The sequence below is a fragment of the Micropterus salmoides genome, unplaced genomic scaffold, assembly GCF_014851395.1.
Source record: "Micropterus salmoides isolate LMB-PRFRI ecotype aquatic unplaced genomic scaffold, ASM1485139v1 Ms_hic_scaffold_12, whole genome shotgun sequence".
NCBI lineage: Eukaryota > Metazoa > Chordata > Actinopteri > Centrarchiformes > Centrarchidae > Micropterus > Micropterus salmoides.
This window is the reverse complement of record NW_024040263.1, coordinates 34,988,247-35,005,856: the sequence shown is the minus strand read 5'-3', so window position 1 is coordinate 35,005,856 and position 17,610 is coordinate 34,988,247. Positions and strand designations below refer to the sequence as shown.

General features: G+C 45.9%; 1 protein-coding gene across 3 annotated transcripts in view; it reads right to left on the bottom strand.

The window, feature by feature from the left end:
- The window catches only part of LOC119899862 (CSC1-like protein 2), a 41,145-nt gene extending 23,535 nt beyond the window's left edge, over window positions 1-17,610 (bottom strand). The window contains exons 1-8 of one of the 3 annotated variants that reach the window (XM_038714663.1): window positions 17,298-17,610; window positions 16,780-16,911; window positions 6,446-6,665; window positions 3,526-3,605; window positions 3,241-3,279; window positions 1,545-1,635; window positions 1,414-1,451; window positions 40-182 (exon numbers count right to left, since the gene is read on the bottom strand). In XM_038714663.1, the coding sequence (XP_038570591.1) occupies window positions 40-182; window positions 1,414-1,451; window positions 1,545-1,635; window positions 3,241-3,279; window positions 3,526-3,605; window positions 6,446-6,610 (556 nt within the window). In that variant the 5' untranslated portion in view covers window positions 6,611-6,665; window positions 16,780-16,911; window positions 17,298-17,610. The remainder of the gene's footprint in view (window positions 1-39; window positions 183-1,413; window positions 1,452-1,544; window positions 1,636-3,240; window positions 3,280-3,525; window positions 3,606-6,445; window positions 6,666-16,779; window positions 16,912-17,297) is intronic. The other 2 variants (XM_038714665.1, XM_038714664.1) reach the window with 2 other exon arrangements.

Below are 17,610 nucleotides of genomic sequence, written 5' to 3'. Positions count from 1 at the left end.
TAAGGGGCCTTTAAATGACTATGATGCTGTTGTTCTCACCCAGCAGGTCTCCGGAGAAGTTGACGGGCAGGACGATGCCGACCGAGAGAACGCCGACGACGACCAGCAGGCCGATGATGTGACGCTGGAAGGACAGATAGTGAACGGCGTCCTCGCCGCACTTCTCCCTGATCTCTTCATCCCTGCAGGAGGAGGAGGAGGAGGAGGATGGGTCAGTCAGTCTCCAGCAGCTTAGAGACTGTGTGGACCTGAACCAAGATCTGAAGCTAGATGTTGATTTAATCCATGACTGTTAGCTGAGCAGGCTAACGCTCAGCTAACGGGCACTGCATATATTTATTTATCTAACTATTTATCTTAGGCTGGCTGGCAAAAGAGTTTCAGACAAACATGGCTGCAACCCCCAGATTTGGCGTTTTAGTAACGCTGCTCACTGGAAGGTTTTACATCTTACCGGATGTTAAAAACATGTGAGACCACAGAATGAACCAATCTTTAATGTTTTATTCTTACGATCGAACACAGCAGACGGTTCAGTCCTGAATGAAAGGCCTTCCCACTGGGCTTTTATACTGAACGGCTTCAGAGTCCGGCGCCACAGTCACATTTAAAGAGGTCACTTCCCCAAACAGAGACACAAAGAGGAGGGAAGACTATAAATCATGACTCAGCAGATATTAAAGACGTTTATCTACAGAGTTGAGGTTAAGAGTTTGAATTGTCACCTGCCGCTTGAATTTTGTGTTTTCTTTTACATAAAAATATTTCCACCATAAATTGGTGCAGAAAATGTCACCAGAATACAGAAAATGAACAGTTTTATGATCAAACTTTTCATATAATTCAGCTTGATTTTTTTTAAATCCCGTCTCATCTCGATCTTGTAGGTTATTTGTCTCGTCACGTAGTTAGATTATTATTAATATTACAGATCATTTTTTTACCCATTAAACTCGCATCTTCCCATCTTGCAACCACGACTACTGATAATAAAATACGACGCAGCCGCAACAATAAACTCTCCCGTTGTCTAACAGCGAATTAATCAAACACATAAATGCTTATTTGACTTTTAAATACAGGCCACCCAGCGAGACAATTAACGCACCAGCCTCAAACGCACCATCAGCAAATTTAACACCTACAGAGTAAATTTAAGATAATTTATGATTTTGAATTTCCCTAATTTCATTTTAAGACTTTAAGGAGCCGCGGGAACCCTGCAAAAGTATATCAACTTGAAGGCGTCAGAAAGACACAAAAACACATCAAATATATGAGAAATATACAGAAAACGTCTCCTCACCAGAAGGTGGCGCTACTGAACAACATTCTGTCTCTGTTGCCTAAAACATGTAAAACCTTTGACTGGAACAAACGGAAATGTCTCGTGGGTCTGAAGTGGACACTCACTTTATTCTGAAGATGGCCGTCAGCCACGAGCAGAAGCCCTGCAGGAAAAACACACGATTATATTCTGATTTACACGCACACAAGATGTAGACAGTGAGGATGAGGGTGGCGAGGGATGAAGGTGTCCTTACGTTGTCTCTCTGGTCAAAGTCGACGGAGCTGGAGACAGACGTGAGCCGTTCGTAGCGGTCAGGCGTCTCCGAGTGCATCGCAGAGGCCACGCTGCGGAGACACGCAGGAGGGAGTCAGGTGACTGTTAGCATTTAGCATGTAGCCGCTCTGACCTTTGACCTCGGCGTCTGAAAGCTGATTGGACTCTTGAGTTTAGTCCCTCTACAAGACACTGAAACACAGAGGGCGCTAACAGGAAGTAACATCACAAACTGACCCCTCAGCAGAAACAGGACAGAGGTGTTTCCAGATGTGAGCGTGCTAGCTGACAGGACGCTGGGTCTCCTGTGGAGGTAGCTACCTAGCTAGCAAGCTAGCTAGCACGTCACAGGGTTGACGACACACAAACACACAGCTGGTTACCTTTTGACCGGCTCATAGTTATCTTGGTCTCGTCTGAGTCTGAGTTCAAGTTAAAAAACGAAGACAAGTGAGAAGCGGAGTTAGCATCACATCTGTTAGCATCACATCTGTTAGCATCACATCTGTTAGCATCACATCTGTTAGCATCACATTAACCAACACAGAGTGAATACTGTGTACACACACACACGCGCGCACACACACACACACACACACACTCGTCAGTATTCATGGGCTATGGGGGGTGATTGGTGCCACACTCAACACAGCAGCCACGTGTCGCTGCAGGTCATCGTGGCCGGATTAAAGCCGGTTTATTACAGCTGTTGAAATTCTTTTTACATCCCAACAGCGATCAATAAATCGAATGTTACAATCAAACTGTTTCAGTCATTTTTGTAACAGCATAAATTCACGTGTTCCAGCTTCTCTTTCCCCGTTTTCTAACAACAAGCTCGGCATTAGAACATTGTTCACCTGGGCTTCAGAGAACAGTGACTATTCACCGATCGATCAGTCCATTAGTAAAGAAAATGACTGTCAGATGTTTTGATAATGAAAACACTTGCTGGCTGCAGCCTCATGAGCTTCCTGTCAACAGCAACAAATAGAAAGTGAAACAGTTCAGGTGGATGTTCACACAGGGGCCCCCTGCAGGACCAGGGGCCCCCTGCAGGACCAGGGGCCCTCTGCAGGACCGGAGGCCCTCTGCAGGACCAGGGGCCCTCTGCAGGACCGGGGGCCCCCTGCAGGACCAGGGGCCATCTGATACTGGACTTTAGTGGTGCAGATTTCACACACTAATAACCCCCCATACTGAAACACTGAAATGAAGAAGTTGTTGTGTTAGTTGCACCAATCAGAGAGCAGAACCCTGTTAATGAAACCGGAGGACGAGGACGAGGAGGACGAGTACCACAGGAGGGGGAGGAGGAGAAGGAGGAGGACGGGAGGGGGAGGACGAGGAGGAGGAGGAAGAGGACGAGGAGCACAGGAGGGGGAGGAGGACGGGAGGAGGAGGAGGACGGGAGGAGGAGGAAGACAGGAGGGGGAAGAAGACGGGAGGGGGAAGAAGACGGGAGGGGGAGGAGGAGGAGGAGGAAGAGGACGAGGAGCACAGGAGGGGGAGGAGGAGGACGAGGAGCACAGGAGGGGGAGGAGGACGGGAGGAGGAGGAGGACGGGAGGAGGAGGAAGACAGGAGGGGGAAGAAGACGGGAGGGGGAGGAGGAGGAGGAGGAGAAGGAGGAGGATGTTAGCGGTCAAAACAAACATGGAGGAAGCAACAACATACTATTCCCGCTCCTCCAGGTCGCTGAAACGCTTCTTCAGTCTTCAGGATGGAAACAGAAAGAAAATCAAAAGCTGCCGACGTCGGCGGGACGACGACAATGAAAATTAAAAATGAGCGTACAGCAACGTAGTAAAAACACCTCGTGGTTACCACAGAGATATTTTATTAATCTTTACAGGAAACAAATCAGGATCTTATTCATGCTGTGGCCCCTCAGATGCGTCGGGGAGTTTTCTGCACATTAAGAAACCTCTGAGCGTTTCCTGCGACTACAGGTGAGTTTACCTGTCGGCGTCGGTGACCAGCGCCAGGCGGCCATAGTCCCACGCAACCTTCCTCAGGATGGAAAAGACGAAAAGCAGCACCTGAAGAAGAGAGCGGAGAAACACATGATGCTGCAAGTCAGAAGTCAAAGGTGTTATAGTGATGTCACTGTGACGTCACGATCAATCTCAGGTATTAACGTGGCGAGTTTCATGTTGTTACAAAAACTGAGGGATAAAACTTCTAAAAGTGAAAACCTCCTTGGCTGTAAACCTGGTTCTGATTCTGTGCAGCTCGGGAAACAAGTCTCTGACTCCATCAGCACCTGTAGACTGCCGACACCAAGGACCCGCACCCCCTCCAGGACCCGCACCCCCTCCAGGACCCCCTCCAGGACCCACACCCCCTCCAGGACCCGCACCCCCTCCAGGACCCGCACCCCCTCCAGGACCCACACCCCCTCCAGGACCCACACCCCCTCCAGGACCTGCACCCCCTCCAGGACCACCACTGTGTCCGAAATTACTCACTTTATCAGGTTCATGAATGACGTCCACTTCAGCATACAGATATTTAGAAACCATTTGGAGCCCTTTAAGTTACAGCACCATGTGGCTGAACCCCAAAGCGTCGTCTACAAATCCATTTGATTAATCATTTCTTTTACATCTCTGTCATTCTGATATTCTGCATCATAAATTCAAAACAGGGGAGGGAAGAGGACATGCACCTGAGCAATAACTGTAAAATCATTTTATTCTCAGAAAACAAGACCAAAATGTTTTTCAACTAAAGAGCATGTTAGAAATACTTTTATTCAGATTTTAATGATACAGTATCTCAAAGTGAGTTCACCCCTCACATGTCTGTAAATATCTGATTCTATCTTTTCAAGTGACGACACTGAAGAAATGACACTTTGTAAAGTAGTGAGCGTGCAGCTTGTATAACAGTGTAAATCTGCTGTCCCCTCAAAATAACACATCACACAGCCGTTAATGTCTAAACCGCTGGCAACAAAAGTGAGGACACCCCAAGAGAAAATGTCCAAATGGAGGAGCGCAAGGTCTCTAACAGCCACCAGCTCTGTGATGTGGAGGAGTGGAAGAGGACTCCAGTGGCAACCTGTGAAGCTCTGCTGAACTCCAGGCCCAAGAGGGTTAAAGCAGCGCTGGAAAATAATGGTGGCCCCACAAAATATTGACACTTTGGGCCCAATTTGGACATTTTCACTTAGGGGTGTCCTCACTTTTGTTGCCAGCGGTTTAGACATTAACGGCTGTGTGATGTGTTATTTTGAGGGGACAGCAGATTTACACTGTTATACAAGCTGCACACTCACTACTTTACACTGGAGCAAAGTGTCATTTCTTCAGTGTTGAAACATGAAAAGATAGAATCAGATATTTACAGACATGTGAAGGGTGAACTCACTTTTGTGAGATACTGTTTCATATTTCTGGTACATTTTGTTCTGTGACTGAAAATACATCTGTCCACTCCAGAGGGCTGATTCGGCTTTACTGAGGTTTTATTTAAAATGATGATATAATTTGCACTTGAATAACTTTAAGTGTATTTATACCACTGGTTTTTAGTAAATGTTTTAAAATCACAGTTTGAGTTTCACTGAATCACTTCTGATGCTGTTGATGCAGCGGACACATTCAAAATCAAATATACTGTGGAAAAAAGTTTACAGGTTTAAAAGGAAAAACAAGCTAAAATTATTAATAATTCATGCATGAAAATAGTTTTCAATGTTGCTGTCCGAGTATATAGTGAGAACTATACCCACGCTAACTAACCAAACCATATTTACCATCATGCATTGGCAGATAGAAAAATGACCCACCAGCCGAACTTGATCTCGCACGTTTTACTTATGTAAGTTTCATATTTGTATCAAACATTTGTCCATTTTCTACTTCTGATTTCTGGCTTCTGGCACTAGGTTTAGTTTATCAGGCAGCAAAACTCTCCTGCTTTAACCTGCTGCGACACAAGCCTGGTTCTGAAAACACGAGCAAACCTTTGATTAAATGTTCTGCAGAGTCTGACGGAGCGTCAGCGTCAGGGTCGATCCATGAAGCTGCGGTATTGATTTTTCCTACAGACAGTCCACATTCAGCAGCTCCCACAATGCATCACGGTTCCTTCAACATCACAGCTGACTGCGTGTTCAAAAGAGCCCAAACTCAAGGTGCGTTTGACTTCAGCTGACTTAACATGAGGCATGCTGGTTAAAAAGTTTGCCCTACTTTCTCACCTTGTCACGTGGCATCAAAACCTCGCAATTTACAGGAGGGAGAACGTGTCCGAGTGGACGGCAGTGTTTTCATACCCCACCCCTGTCAGCCGCAGAGATCTCGAACGCACCCCAATTCACTCAGATCCGCAGACTCTGACACTGCGCGTAGGAAAAGGTTCTGTGTCGCTTTATGATAATTCTAGAGAAGATGTCAGGTACATATCTGTAATATCAGATGAGTTTTATTATTATTATTATTATTTCCTCTTCGGTGGTTTGGTGCTTTTGCGTCCATCTCCTCCAAGTATGGTCACGTCTGGTTGCAAAAAATCAACACCGAGGCTTCAAAGCGGCGGTGACGTCTGTGGTTCTGACAGTGAACATTATGAAGGTCAGTACGTAGTTAGAGATCTTATAATAACAGACACAGCAGCAGTCTGTCTGTCAGAGAGTCAATGCTCAGGATCGATTAGCCTAAATGTCAGAATCATGTCACTGAATGGAAATTCAGACGGTCCCTGAACGCATCATCGACCGCACAGATTAAAGAACAGGCGTAAACTGGACACAGATCCTCTCTGCGTCCAGACGTTCAATCTGAAACTCTGCTTTGTTAACCAGCCAATGTCCCCCCCCCGCCACCGTGCGTGTGCATGTGTGTCATACTGAGCGCGTGCAGTGGCGACTCACCAGGAAGCACATGAAGTCGAGGGCGAGCACGGTGGGCACGCCTCCGAACGGCAGCCCCTGCAGCACCGTGCTGCGGATGCGAGCCGAGTAGCAGTAGTCCCGCTCGCCGTGGTTAGAGCAGTTGTCTTGACCGGCGCATGCCTGGCTGTTGCCGAATATCGCCATGGTAACGATCAGCGCTCGTGAGCAGCACGCTCACTGCCGCATCCTCACGGAGAACCTGAAGGAGGAAAAACAAACAAGTGACCTTTAACCTTTCAGGTGAGACAAATCAACTCCAGCGTCACCTTTAATTATTAACTGCTGAGATGTTTCTGCTTCACAGAGAAAGAAAACTTTTTCAATGTAACGTCTGTTTTTTGACTCCGGGCTGAACAGCTCTGGATCTAATGTTTCTGAACCACAGGAGGAGCCTTTTTAAATGAAACCTGGTGCTGCAGAGACGTCCTCGCCTCCACGTCGTACTCAAAGAACAACCCGTCGTATTATATCAGTGTGTCAGACTGTTCTGACCAACGTATCCTGCGTACAGTCCCAGAGAACAGCGGCAGGTCGGCAGGGGTTCGAACCCACAACCTTCGTGAGGAGACAGTGCTAACCGCCGCACCGCCATTGATTTACAACACTTAAATCATCATGACCGCAGAGTAAGAATGTTAGAAACCGCAGTGCACCCTGGGAGAGAAGATCAGTGAGGTGGAAGTTATGTGTAATGAAAATGTTTTAGCATCAGACCTCAGAGCGGAGTGGACTACATTTCCCAGCATGCCTGAGGAGCAGCAGCAGCAGGCAGGCAGGCAGGCAGGCAGCAGGCAGGCAGGCAACCCCCCCCGTGACCTACTGATCCCGTTACCACGGTAACACATACTGCAGCTGCTGACCCACTTTTCACGCCTCGACTGCCGCTGCGGCTGCTTGTCGCTTCAAACGCACAGTGACGGCGCTCAAACCGATGATGTCATCAATGCATGACGTCGCTGAGAACAAAGGAGGCGTCAGAACTCATCGTCTCGCTGTGACCACGTGGCGAGTTTGGACTCTCAGGGGGAGACAAACTGACTTCCTGTTGTTCTGGCAGCTCCCGCGTGCCCACTGCTGCCTTCAGGGACGGGTCAGAATGAAAGTACGTTCACCTGTTCAGATGTTACTGGACTTCGGTGAGGTAGTTCACCTGTCCGCAGGCTTCTTGAGTGGCGAGACGTTGGACCGTAGAATTTACAGTAAATAATGTCCTTTAAAAATGCTGCTAAATACTATAAAACAAATAAGAGTGTATTACAGGTTTGTGCTGTATATTAATTACAGCAATTTACTGTAGTTTTCACAATAAAACAGCAATAAATTGTAATTTACAACATTATCTTGTGTTCTGTTCAAATTACATAAATGACCTGCCAGTAAACAGCTGTTAAAACGTCACACACAAAATGTCCTTTTATTATAGGTTTTGTGTTTTCTTTTAAATCAAACTAAAATCAGAACTGCAACAAAACATTTACTAAAATTCAATACAGTTTTTCAGCCACCTGAGCCACTGCGTGCAAGTAACAACCTCTATATGCAGTGAAAAAACAAACGGTTCCTTCACTCCTGGTTTCAAAACCACCACAAGAATGACAACTACCAACAAACACCACCACGTTCTAAGCAGACACCTTTAAAAATATATAAATCATCAGCTAATATTTGTATTTCAAACAAATAAATAAGTTATTAGCAATTTTTAACAAAACTCACTTCACCGCCATGCATTATGGGGATTCTGAGGGACGGACGTAGGCCGCCATATATCATCGGCGGCCGCGACACAGACGGACTCGGTGGACCTTCCGAGTGAGTCGGGGGTCACGTAAACTTAAATGACTTGGTAGCAGGTGGGCCCCGTGATGAAGCTCCGCCCCCACTGCGCTGAGTGTAGCTCCGCCCCCGCTCAGGAAGAACGCCTCTTTCAAACATAATCTGATATCAATCTATTATCGTATTATCGACAGTTAAAACGCAGTTTGCCTGTAATTTTAATATATGGAAAAATGCTGTCAACAGTTATTTTGGACCCATAATGCATTGCGATTTACAGTTAACCTTTGTAAAATGACAGAACCGTAAGTTCCTGTCATTTTTTACTGTAGAAACTACAGCAATTTGTTACAGTGTTCCTCACAGGACACGTCTCTGCAGCCTGCGCACCTCCATCGACTGGCCGTCACTTCAGACTGGACGGAACCGGCTTGTTAACAAAACCCTGAGTCTGATGGGCAACTTCCTTCCAAGACCTAATCCGCTGTATTACTCAGAGGCGTAAAAGATTACTAGTTACCGTCATTTGAGAGTAATTCCATTACAGAATCACAGTCTCTGAGTTCCTTTCACTGCCGTTTTAATGGGCGCATTATTCAGAGTGAGAAGTGCCTGCAGGTGCAGTTCTGTGCATCAGGTGAGTCTTTGTTATAAAAACTAACATCTTGATTAGTCTGTGTGTGTTGGGGGGGGGGGGTGCTGATGGGTGAAATAGGATGAATCTGGACAGGATCTGTCAGGCTGCACCGACAGCAGCCTCTCTGACCAGGGAAGGAAAGAATTATATTTACAATCACTTCCCGTCTTATTAAGGTTCCCTCATAGTTTCACCCTGTTTCTAATCTCAACCATCGAACTCCATCAGTCCATTTAGTCATTAACAAAACGCCACTTCATTTTGGATTAAAATGAGTTGCAACACAGGTATAATATTACTGAAATTTCATTAGTAATTTGTAACATCAGTGTAACTGCATTACTTGTAACGTGTTCCTTCCATGTTAACCATAGTTTCTTGTATCGTCTCCTCGCTGTAGATCATCCTGCGTCTCAGTCTTGTCATGTTTCTTATTATTCTTTCCTGTGGTTTCTTTTAGTTTAAGGTTTGTTGTTGTCAGCCTGCGTCTTCTGTCCCTTGTTTTGTTATTTTCTTTAATCCCAGGACGCGTTCCTTCCAGCAGGCTTTTGTCTCTAAATGTATATATTGTTAAAAAAAAAAAAAAAAAAAAAGGTATAATAAAAAAAGAGATCTTCACTTACAAAAGCCTGGCAGTTAATTATTATTAAAACTGCTGTCATTTCCATCAGAATAACCTCCTAACACGTGTCCTATGCTCTGCGTGACCCCGTGACCTCCCCTGTAGCGCCCCCTACAGGCTCTGCTGGTCAGACCGTGGCAGTAATGAGCAGTGCAGCATCCAGGGGTCGCTGACAGGATTTCAGTTTGTTGTTCTGGTTGGTTCTGTGTAGAACAGTGATGGTCTGATCTAGAATATTCCACCAGTTCAGCATCATTCAGAGGGAACCCCCCCCCCCCCCCGCTGCAGCATGACTCATCTGAAGCCTCCAGTCTCAGAGCTGCAGAGACACTGCAACACATCCAGTCATCAGTCCAGGGCCTCAACAGCTGATCACACCATGTCTTTACACTGACCCAGAAACCTTATTAACCCTGTTAGTGTTGGCCTGACCACTATTATATTAATTAGCTTAGCACTGGCTTAAAACAACTGTTAGTTTCATTAGTTTATCCCTCCACTAGCTCCTGTTAGCTTAACACCTCCACTAGCTCCTGTTAGCTTAACACCTCCACTAGCTCCTGTTAGCTTAACACCTCCACTAGCTCCCTGTTAGCTTAACACCTCCACTAGCTCCCTGTTAGCTTAACACCTCCACTAGCTCCTGTTAGCTTAACACCTCCACTAGCTCCTGTTAGCTTAACACCTCCACTAGCTCCCTGTTAGCTTAACACCTCCACTAGCTCCCTGTTAGCTTAACACCTCCACTAGCTCCTGTTAGCTTAACACCTCCACTAGCTCCCTGTTAGCTTAACACCTCCACTAGCTCCTGTTAGCTTAACACCTCCACTAGCTCCTGTTAGCTTAACACCTCCACTAGCTCCCTGTTAGCTTAACACCTCCACTAGCTCTCTGTTAGCTTAATACCTCCACTAGCTCCCTGTTAGCTTAACACCTCCACTAGCTCCTGTTAGCTTAACACCTCCACTAGCTCCTGTTAGCTTAACACCTCCACTAGCTCCTGTTAGCTTAACACCTCCACTAGCCCCTGGTAGTTTAGCCCTGGCCTAACACCTCCACTAGCCCCTGGTAGTTTAGCCCTGGCCTAAGACCTCCATTTGCCCCTGGTAGTTTAGTCCCGGTCTAAGACCTCCTCTAGCCCCTGGTAGTTTAGCCCCGGTCTAAGACCTCCTCTAGCCCCTGGTAGTTTAGCCCCGGTCTAAGACATCCATTTGCCCCTGGTAGTTTAGCCCCGGCCTAAGACCTCCTCTAGCCCCTGGTAGTTTAGCCCCGGCCTAAGACCTCCTCTAGCCCCTGGTAGTTTAGCCCCGGCCTAAGACCTCCTCTAGCCCCTGGTAGTTTAGTCCCGGCCTAAGACCTCCACTAGCCCCTGGTAGTTTAGCCCCGGTCTAAGACCTCCTCTAGCCCCTGGTAGTTTAGCCCCGGCCTAAGACCTCCATTTGCCCCTGGTAGTTTAGTCCCGGTCTAAGACCTCCTCTAGCCCCTGGTAGTTTAGCCCCGGTCTAAGACCTCCTCTAGCCCCTGGTAGTTTAGCCCCGGTCTAAGACATCCATTTGCCCCTGGTAGTTTAGTCCCGGCCTAAGACCTCCTCTAGCCCCTGGTAGTTTAGCCCCGGCCTAAGACCTCCTCTAGCCCCTGGTAGTTTAGTCCCGGCCTAAGACCTCCTCTAGCCCCTGGTAGTTTAGTCCCGGCCTAAGACTTCCACTAGCCCCTGGTAGTTTAGCCCCGGCCTAAGACCTCCTCAAGCCCCTGGTAGTTTAGTCCCGGCCTAAGACTTCCATTTGCCCCTGGTAGTTTAGTCCCGGCCTAAGACTTCCATTTGCCCCTGGTAGTTTAGTCCCGGCCTAAGACTTCCATTTGCCCCTGGTAGTTTAGCCCCGGCCTAAGACCTCCTCTAGCCCCTGGTAGTTTAACCCCGGTCTAAGACCTCCTCTAGCCCCTGGTAGTTTAGCCCCGGCCTAAGACCTCCTCTAGCCCCTGGTAGTTTAGTCCCGGCCTAAGACTTCCATTTGCCCCTGGTAGTTTAGTCCCGGCCTAAGACCTCCTCTAGCCCCTGGTAGTTTAGTCCCGGCCTAAGACTTCCATTTGCCCCTGGTAGTTTAGTCCCGGCCTAAGACCTCCTCTAGCCCCTGGTAGTTTAGCCCCGGTCTAAGACCTCCTCTAGCCCCTGGTAGTTTAGCCCCGGCCTAAGACCTCCTCTAGCCCCTGGTAGTTTAGCCCCGGCCTAAGACCTCCTCTAGCCCCGGGTAGTTTAGTCCCGGCCTAAGACCTCCTCTAGCCCCTGGTAGTTTAGTCCCGGCCTAAGACCTCCTCTAGCCCCGGGTAGTTTAGTCCCGGCCTAAGACCTCCTCTAGCCCCTGGTAGTTTAGCCCCGGCCTAAGACCTCCTCTAGCCCCTGGTAGTTTAGTCCCGGCCTAAGACCTCCTCTAGCCCCGGGTAGTTTAGTCCCGGCCTAAGACCTCCTCTAGCCCCTGGTAGTTTAGTCCCGGCCTAAGACCTCCTCTAGCCCCTGGTAGTTTAGTCCTGTTATTGTGTTTTAAAGTCCAACAGGTGAAGCTCCTTCAGGGAACAAACGTCGAGTCATCCAGCAGCTAAAAAAAGAAAACGTCTTTCTTGGGCCGGCTGGCGTCTGCAGCCCCCAGATAACAGCTGGCTGTTTGTGTGTGTGCGTTTGTTTTACTACATTCGTGGCATCCAAAAACTGGGAGTCCCCTTTCCTTGTGGGGTCCAACCAGCTTTGTGGGGATCAAAATGCGCGACCCCACAAGTTTAAAGGGCAGTCTGAGGGTTGAGGCCTGGTTTTAGGTTTAGGGGTGAAGAAATGTCCCCACACAGATAGTAACACCAGGCTGTGTGTGTGTGTGTGGTTTAAGATTATGCGTCGGCCTTCGGGTGACGGCGGAGAGACAGGAAATGTGTGTCGAGGTCAGGACGTCACTTTGTTTAGGGGACATCAGGGCTCAGATTGTGCTGAAACATTGTTGACCTGATTGTGAACAATATATTAAATGTTAAATGCTGAAATGTACGAGTTCTTCCCCAGAAGATTCTGAACATTAAACAACTTAATTTCCTGCATTCTGGAGACATTTTCTGCACCAGTACATGGTGGAAATGTTTTTATTTATTTAAAAGGGGAAACTGTGAGAATTTGAAATATAACGCATTAATCAGCAGCTCGTTACTTTAGCTTAAGTTACATTTTCTGTACATTTGTTAACGTGCAAAGAAAATCTTCCTCAAAGTATTTTAACTTTATTTATTCAGCCCTGATCACATTCACACCTGGAAGCTGCCCAGCACAACCGCAGCCTGGTCGCTCAAGGGCACCTCAGAGATGAGCCACTGCTCGATCCTGCCGGTTTGGGGATTGAACCGTCGATCTCCCGGTCACAAGCACGCTTCTTTAACCTTTGGCCCACCGCCTCCCCAAGTAAATGACCCGTCAGGTCCAGGACTTCAGTGAAGTTGAGATAAACAGCTGCCGACAGATTGAGAGCGCAGGAAGCTGCGGCCCGGCGCGGACCCCCCCCCCCACTCTGAACACCGTGTAACTGAACGTCTTATCAGGCGGCTGCACGAGGCCGGCGGCCTGAACTCTGTGACACCGAACGCCCCGCCGCCATCAGAGGGCTGACTCGAGTAACCACGTTAATCAGAGTGCTGTCACACCTGCAGGAGAGCAGCAAACATCCTGCATCATCACTTTACTGATCTTCTCCTGCGTCACAGCGCTCAGCGCCAAATAACTGACCAGCAGCTTCCTCAGTCTGAAGAGCTGCAGCGATTAGCTGATTAGTCGTCATTTTTTTAAAGATAAATTCTCTGATTCCAGCTTCTTAAATCTGAAACATGAACTCAATACATTTAGCTTGTGGACAGAAAAACCCGTTTGAGGACGTCTTTCTGGGCTTTGGGACATTAATAGAGCAAATAACCAGCGCTGGACATTAAGTCCATTTACTCAAGTACTGAACTTAAGTACAAATTAGAGGTACTTGTACTTAACTTGAGTATTTTCTTTCCACCACATCTTTTTAATTTTTAATTATCTGACAGCTTCAGTTTACAAAGTCAGATTTTTACACACAACACATGAAGAGTTTATAAAATATGATGTTTAGTAGCGGTGGGGGAAAAAATAATAAGCATACTATCGCGATTATTTTCCGTGGCAATATTGTATCGATACACGGACGTCGAGTATCGACCTTTTATTATATAAACATGAGAATTTTACTTTTTGGTACTATAATAATAAAATCAGTTGCTTTGTCAAATAGAAAAGGAGTTTTCCTTTGGGGACATAATCTGAAGTTGGAAAAAAGGTAATAAATTGCAATATATCTCAATAATATCGTCTCATGACATAAGTAACTTGATAATAACGTATCGTGGGGCCTCTGGTGATTCCCACCACTAATGTTTAGTTATAAATTAAACTTCAACAGTTTATACAGGATTATCAGACTGACAACTTTGAAGGTTTAAGACATTTTTCATGTAAAAACTTTTTCTTTATTTGTAATAATGTTGGGCTTTGTACTGTTTGATGGACAAAAGAAAACATTGTGAAGGAGTCGCTTTGGCTCTGGGTAACTGTGACGGCATTCCTCACTATTTAAACTATTAATCGAGAGTGAAAATAATGGCTAGTTGCAGCCCTGGTCTAAAGTGAAAGACATTTGAGGACGTTTGGGAAACACTGATCCACATTTTATAGATCAAAACGCACGATTGATTAGCAGAAAATCACCGAAAGTTGCAGCCCTGCAGGCTTCGCTCACGCAGATCAACAGTGAAAGCAGATAAACACGTAGATGCTGCGTCTCTGCCACCAAGCAGCAGCCAATGAGCACATTTACAACATTTTACTGTCACAAACCAGCCGAGTTTCATATCAGACAGTAAGTAGTCCTTCTGTTAAAGCAGCTACAGGGAACTTTCATCTTGTGTTTCCAATTTTCAAATCGCAGGAGGTGAAATATTTAAAGGTTGTGTGTGTGAAAATATGATTTTAAATTAAATATGGTTGTGCTGCAGAGACGTCATGGCCTACATATCATATTCTAGAGACTTAAGAAATGATCGTTCTTTGGTACAGAGCTCCTCAAAAATCCCACCATTATTCATTTTAATGTGTTTTTCGCAAATCTTCTATCGCAATATTAGTAAAAATAATCGCAATCAGATATTTTTAAAGGCTGTAAGATTAATAAGTGTAAAAAGTGACGATGGTGAAACTACGGCTGGGCGATATGGTCAAATGTTATCACGATAAAAACATTTAGTATCGTTCGATATTGATAATATATCGATAGATGTCAAATCTTTATTTCTCTCGAGTTTAAAGGCTGATTTTTGCGCCTGACTGAAAATTGGCAAAAACAGATGGTTAATTATGTGGTTAAACTTTTCTTTATGATCAGAATGTGCACTTGATGCCAAACAGAGGATCACTTAACAAATGTGATCAGTAAATCTTTTTTCAGTCCCTTTTCCTCATCAAAATAAATACTTTAATAAAAAAATAAAGTGCTAATTTGTTTATGATCCAAGTCTTCTTCAACACAGCATGATGTTCATTTAGTAAATTATGGTTAGAGGAACAGAGACCAGGAAGCAGCGGCGGTCGCTACGATGGCGACCTGTCAATCAGGATAGAGGCGACTCGTATCCGCTGCTCTGTGTACATTTAACCAGCGCCGCTGAAAAACTGCTCATTTTTCAGTAAGTACATTTTGTTTTGAGCCCGTTTGCTGCTAGCCAAAATTAGCATCCCAGCTAATATCGCAGTTAACGTGAATTACAGATGCACCTTGCTAACCAAGCTAGCTAGCTCGTTCAAATATGGTCACGTCTGGTGTTAAAAAACAAACAAGATGGCGAGATCAAAAAGGCCAAACTGGAGGCTTTTAAAAAGGCGGTCCACTTTTAGCAGGGGCGGCTTCCCCAAACCAATATGGTGGCCGCGTTGATACATCGCTGTGATGCGTTCATGACCTATCAGGTGGGTTGGAAACAAACCAACAGCTCAGACAAAATGTATCTGACGGAAAAACTCTTCCAAAACATTTACACAGGTTTAACCCTTTCAGATGTGTCTGTATGAAGTTCTGAAAGAAGCTGAAGTGTTGCTGCTTTCACATTAAAAACGGCTGAAAGTCACACGTTTCACGTATAATAAAGTTCACATGTTGTTGTTGTGCAACTTTCGTGGTCCAAGAAACACGTAATTACTGTAATTTTAAAAAGGTCACCTAAGAATAATCAGGTCAGCTCCCCCGATTCAAGCCGAGCTCGTCCACCACACAAACATGATTATTAGTTTACAATATTTATTTACTACTTGAAAACCTAAAAAAACTCCAACAAATCAGAAACACAAAGGCGACAGAGTAATAATAATAAAAAAGAAATTAAAGAAATGATCCCAGTGTTCAATAAAACAGCATCAACCAACTAAACGGGTTCTATAACTCTTTTTAATCAGTTTAAGAAAATAAACTTAATTTTGATCATTTAGGGGTTAATAGTATTATGTTTACTGTAATATATATAAAAACTACAGTAGGCTATTTATATAATACATTCACTATTAACAGACAAAAGTCTGGTTCAGCTTTTACCGAATATGTACGGACAGTATTTTTAGTTTTTGGACACTGACTTATTATATTGTATTATATTATACAGGCAGAAACATTTAACTAAAACGTGGTGATCTCCTTAAGAAAGCACATGTGAATCCATTTAACATGTTTGTATTATCTAAACCTGCTTTAATAATCAATGAATCATCAAAAACACGTTACTTTAACTGTCAAACAACATTACACAATCATCATTTGTCAATCAAAAACTCAAAAAGTTATGTTCACAGACAATTAAAATCATTTTTACAAAATCCTCCTGACGTGTGTGGGTGAAATTAATTCCCTTGAGAACAACTGCTGCAACTAATCATTCATTTCTTTATCGACGAGGAGCCTAATTATTAATATCTGGATCGATCAAATCTCTCTTCTGTCTTCAAATATGTTGTTGTGTCTGACCAACAGAGCGAAGCAGAGAAAAGATTCACGTTTCAGAAAGTGGAAGCAGAGAAAGAAAAACACTCTGAAGGATTGATCGAGATGAACTTTGTGTTGATCGATGAAATTGACTGTTTTTCTGACATGTTATAGATTAAACCAAGAAGTCAGATTAAATATAAAGTCAGGCCTATCCTTCAGTGTAAAATCTGTCATATTTAAGCTTCTGTGGACTCGGACTCACCTGGACTCTCAGACAGGTGAAGGTGGATTTCAGCTGCTGTCAAGACTCAAACCGGGACTCTGTTTGTCTCCCGGATGGAGCAGCGGCCCTGCTGCACCTGCAGTCCGGCCTGAACCGACGGCACCTGCCCGCCTGCACACAAAGACAACCGGCTCATATCGCCGTTAATAACCGGCTTAGGGTAGAAGAAGGACCGGGTCTGCAGGCAGCAGCACGACGCGGGGCTGCGTTAAAGAGGTGAAAGCACATTATGGCTGCAGACAGACGGACGGACAGCTCGGTGTGTCCTCTGCGCACACGTTATATAACGCAGCACCCCCCCCCCTCCACCATAAACACCGTACGGAGGCTGGATGGATGCTGTCCGGGTCCGAGCCGCCGACAGGCCGCCGTGAGGCTGCAGCAGCGGCCTGTCCGCCGCTAATCATCCCGCTGAGGAGCTCAAACAAAGCCGTCTTATGACAAACCGCAGCATCAAGCCCCGTAATAAATAAGCCCAATTAGAATAAAGCCTGTACCTGACTCTCCGAAGCCGATCCTCCTCCTCTGAAGCCGGTGAATCAAGAAATTTCCCCGCAGATAACGGCCCCGTTAAATCCTCACAAATCCAGCGCCGCGTCCTGCCGCAGCGCCGCCATCCCAGAAACAACAAAAAGGGCTGATTCACGCCCGAAGAATTAGAGCCGCCGCCGCCGCAGGAGCGTGTCCCTCCGCCGGCCGCTGAGTCCTCTGAGAGCCGCTGCTGCTCCGCCGGGTGTGGGTGTTAAAATGGAGGCGGTCTCTCTCCGGGAATAGACACAGAGCGGAGCCGCTGCTGGGAGGAGAAGGAGG